The sequence below is a fragment of the Clinocottus analis genome, unplaced genomic scaffold, assembly GCF_023055335.1.
Source record: "Clinocottus analis isolate CAN_PGR_092001 unplaced genomic scaffold, fCliAna1.0.p SCAF_11, whole genome shotgun sequence".
In the NCBI taxonomy this organism is placed as follows: domain Eukaryota; kingdom Metazoa; phylum Chordata; class Actinopteri; order Perciformes; family Cottidae; genus Clinocottus; species Clinocottus analis.
Genome location: NW_027175832.1, coordinates 550,044 through 552,543, shown reverse-complemented (window position 1 = coordinate 552,543; position 2,500 = coordinate 550,044). Strand labels below are relative to the sequence as shown.

The 2,500-nt window shown below is 49.0% G+C and overlaps 1 protein-coding gene across 2 annotated transcripts in view; it reads right to left on the bottom strand.

The window, feature by feature from the left end:
- The window catches only part of ptch2 (patched 2), a 28,993-nt gene that overhangs the window by 184 nt on the left and 26,309 nt on the right, over positions 1-2,500 (bottom strand). For both annotated transcript variants that reach the window (XM_068571071.1, XM_068571070.1), the window contains exon 22: positions 1-2,500. This exon is cut by the window's left edge and continues 184 nt beyond it; it is cut by the window's right edge and continues 5 nt beyond it. In XM_068571071.1, the coding sequence (XP_068427172.1) occupies positions 1,915-2,500 (586 nt within the window). In that variant the 3' untranslated portion in view covers positions 1-1,914.

Below are 2,500 nucleotides of genomic sequence, written 5' to 3'. Positions count from 1 at the left end.
CTCCTCCAACACAAAGAAAGGCCTCTGCTAGTGTCCAACCCTCCCTCCATCCCAAGACGCAAACAAAAATAAAACATCAAAAGAAAAACAAACTCGGCAACAAATAGATATATTTATATATAATATATATTCACTCTTTAAAAATAGAACTTCAGTCTAAATACTAACATCTGTACAAACTACAAAAATAAATTTTAATATAAATAATTTATATGGCATGACATTAACATTTTTTCTTTTGAAATAAACTACAACCAATGCAGGAGCTCCTCCTCAGCCCCTCCCCCTCCCTTTACCTCCTCACCTGTGTGACATCACCTGCTGGCGTCTACGGTCGGATCAAACTGTGAACGGTGACTTTAATCCGTTTAACTATTCACAACTGTACAGTAGCTCCTTAACTTTTCTTTCTTATGTACAAAAGAAACCAAAGCTGCCACTTAAAAAAAATTATTTCCCTGCAATTTAACCTGGCAGTGATGAGACCAACACGACGACAACGAGAACGCAAACAACACAAACGTCCTCAGAATGAACGACACACTCGCATCCGAGCTTTGTGTTCGCAGGAAGAGAGAGACACTGGAAAGAGAGCGAGAGCCGGTTGGAGCTTTCTAAAGGTCGAGTCCGTCTGCGGAATAAATGCACAGGGGCGCCAACGCGGCGCTAACGCATCGCTAACGCATCGCTAACGCGGCGCTAACGCATCGCTAACGCGGCGCTAACGCATCGCCAACGCGGCGCTAACCCAAAGCAGCCAGCAAAGACACTTGGAGAACTTAATAATAACAATAAAATAAAATCACTCCCTTTGCATTGGATTTCATGATTCCCTTTCAAAATAACAGGAGAAGGTGAACAATTGTCAAACACAAAGTGACCAACGAGAGCTAACAGCTTCTCGTCACAGCTCCTTCAAGTCGTGAAAACTGCAGAGGACAAAACATGAAACATGAAATGTGAATTATGTGCGACCCTGCCGGCTAACTGATCGCACAATATTCAGGAGGACGGCGATGACGTCAGTCTGCTTCTCGACAAACATTGTGTGTCTCGAGGAGACAAAACCTATTTACACCAAAGCGAGGACATAATACTGAGTGCTGATTCCTGTGAGAACGAGGAAGAGGAGACGTTGAAGGCACGACGGTTACGACTGTTCAGAAAACAGTCTGCTGGGTTCTCAGCGCTCAGAGAACATCTATAATTTAACTTGACCGGAGTGTGTGATGCAGAACATCGGTACAGCACCGCGCACACACTCGGGGGAGGAGGGTACTGCATCTTTAAGGCAAATCACTTAGCATTATTTTTGAAATGTAGCAGCAAAAAAAGATCATAACACAAATAGAAATAAAACACTGACCACATATGTTCCATATCCTAATTCCTTAATAAGATCACTTTTTGTGGACACTTTTTACATATAGCACAGTCCTTATTCTATACACTGTGGGGGGGGGGGGTGTAGTCTTTTACATCTGACTTTTTACACAAGAGAATACCCAAGTTATACAGTACTCTTTTAAATAGCTTCCTTCTTTTTTAGTATTAAAATATATACTCATAGATTTATATAATTCTGAAAACGTCTTTTTTTTCGTCTTGAATATGTCCTTGAAATAAATCCTCTCCTTTTCGCGTGAAGTGTTCGGTTGAGAGTTCAAGACGCGATGCGACTCCGCGTCGCGGCGCTCTGGAGGAGCAGCCGGGGAGAAGACGAGGCGACTGAGCGCCATCTCTGTCTGCCTGGACGCTCGAGCCGCCTGCAGAACCGAACCAGAAACACAGTCGGGTCGCACGTCGCTCCGCAGGCCTTCAGGCAACGCGACTGAGGCGCTGCATGCGTTTCTGGGTTTGCTCTCCGGCTTCACGTCCGCTCTCGGTGCACATGTTGAGGAGATTAAAAGTCTGTTAAACTTGAGCTCGACTGGCACCGAACTCCCCGTGCGTCTTCCCGAGCGGACGCTCAGTCGGGCTCTGCGGCGCTTCCAGGTCCTGCAGCTCTAGAGAGTCTCTCTTACAGGAAGGAGAGTTTGTTTTGTCACCACAAGTCCTCTGAGCGGCTTCAAAACAGTCCGACTCGGTGTCCGTGTCAAAACCTTCATGCATGTAGCCTTGGTACGCCGCCCCCGGCAGGCTCGGGTGCACCGCCACCGTCACGGAGGCGGTGGCGGTGACCATGGTGACGGGCCCCCCCGCGGCGCCCTGGTGCATCGGCAGCGCGGCGCCGCCGTTGCTGAAGCTCTGCCCTTTAGTCCTGTTTGGTTGAGGCGCTCTGCCGCTCTGCAGCCTGGGGCCGCCGTGGTAAGTCCTCCCGGGGAAGTGAGCTCTTTCGCTGGGTGAGTGCTGCGCCGGCAGCCTCTGGAGGCCGGGCGGCTGGTCCCGCCTCTTCCCATCCCAGCACGTCACCTGGGAGCCGAGAGGCGCGGCGAGCGAAGACTCGTTCAACGGTTCAACTCTTCCTCCGGCGCCTGTTGGATTTTCTTTGAACGGCTTC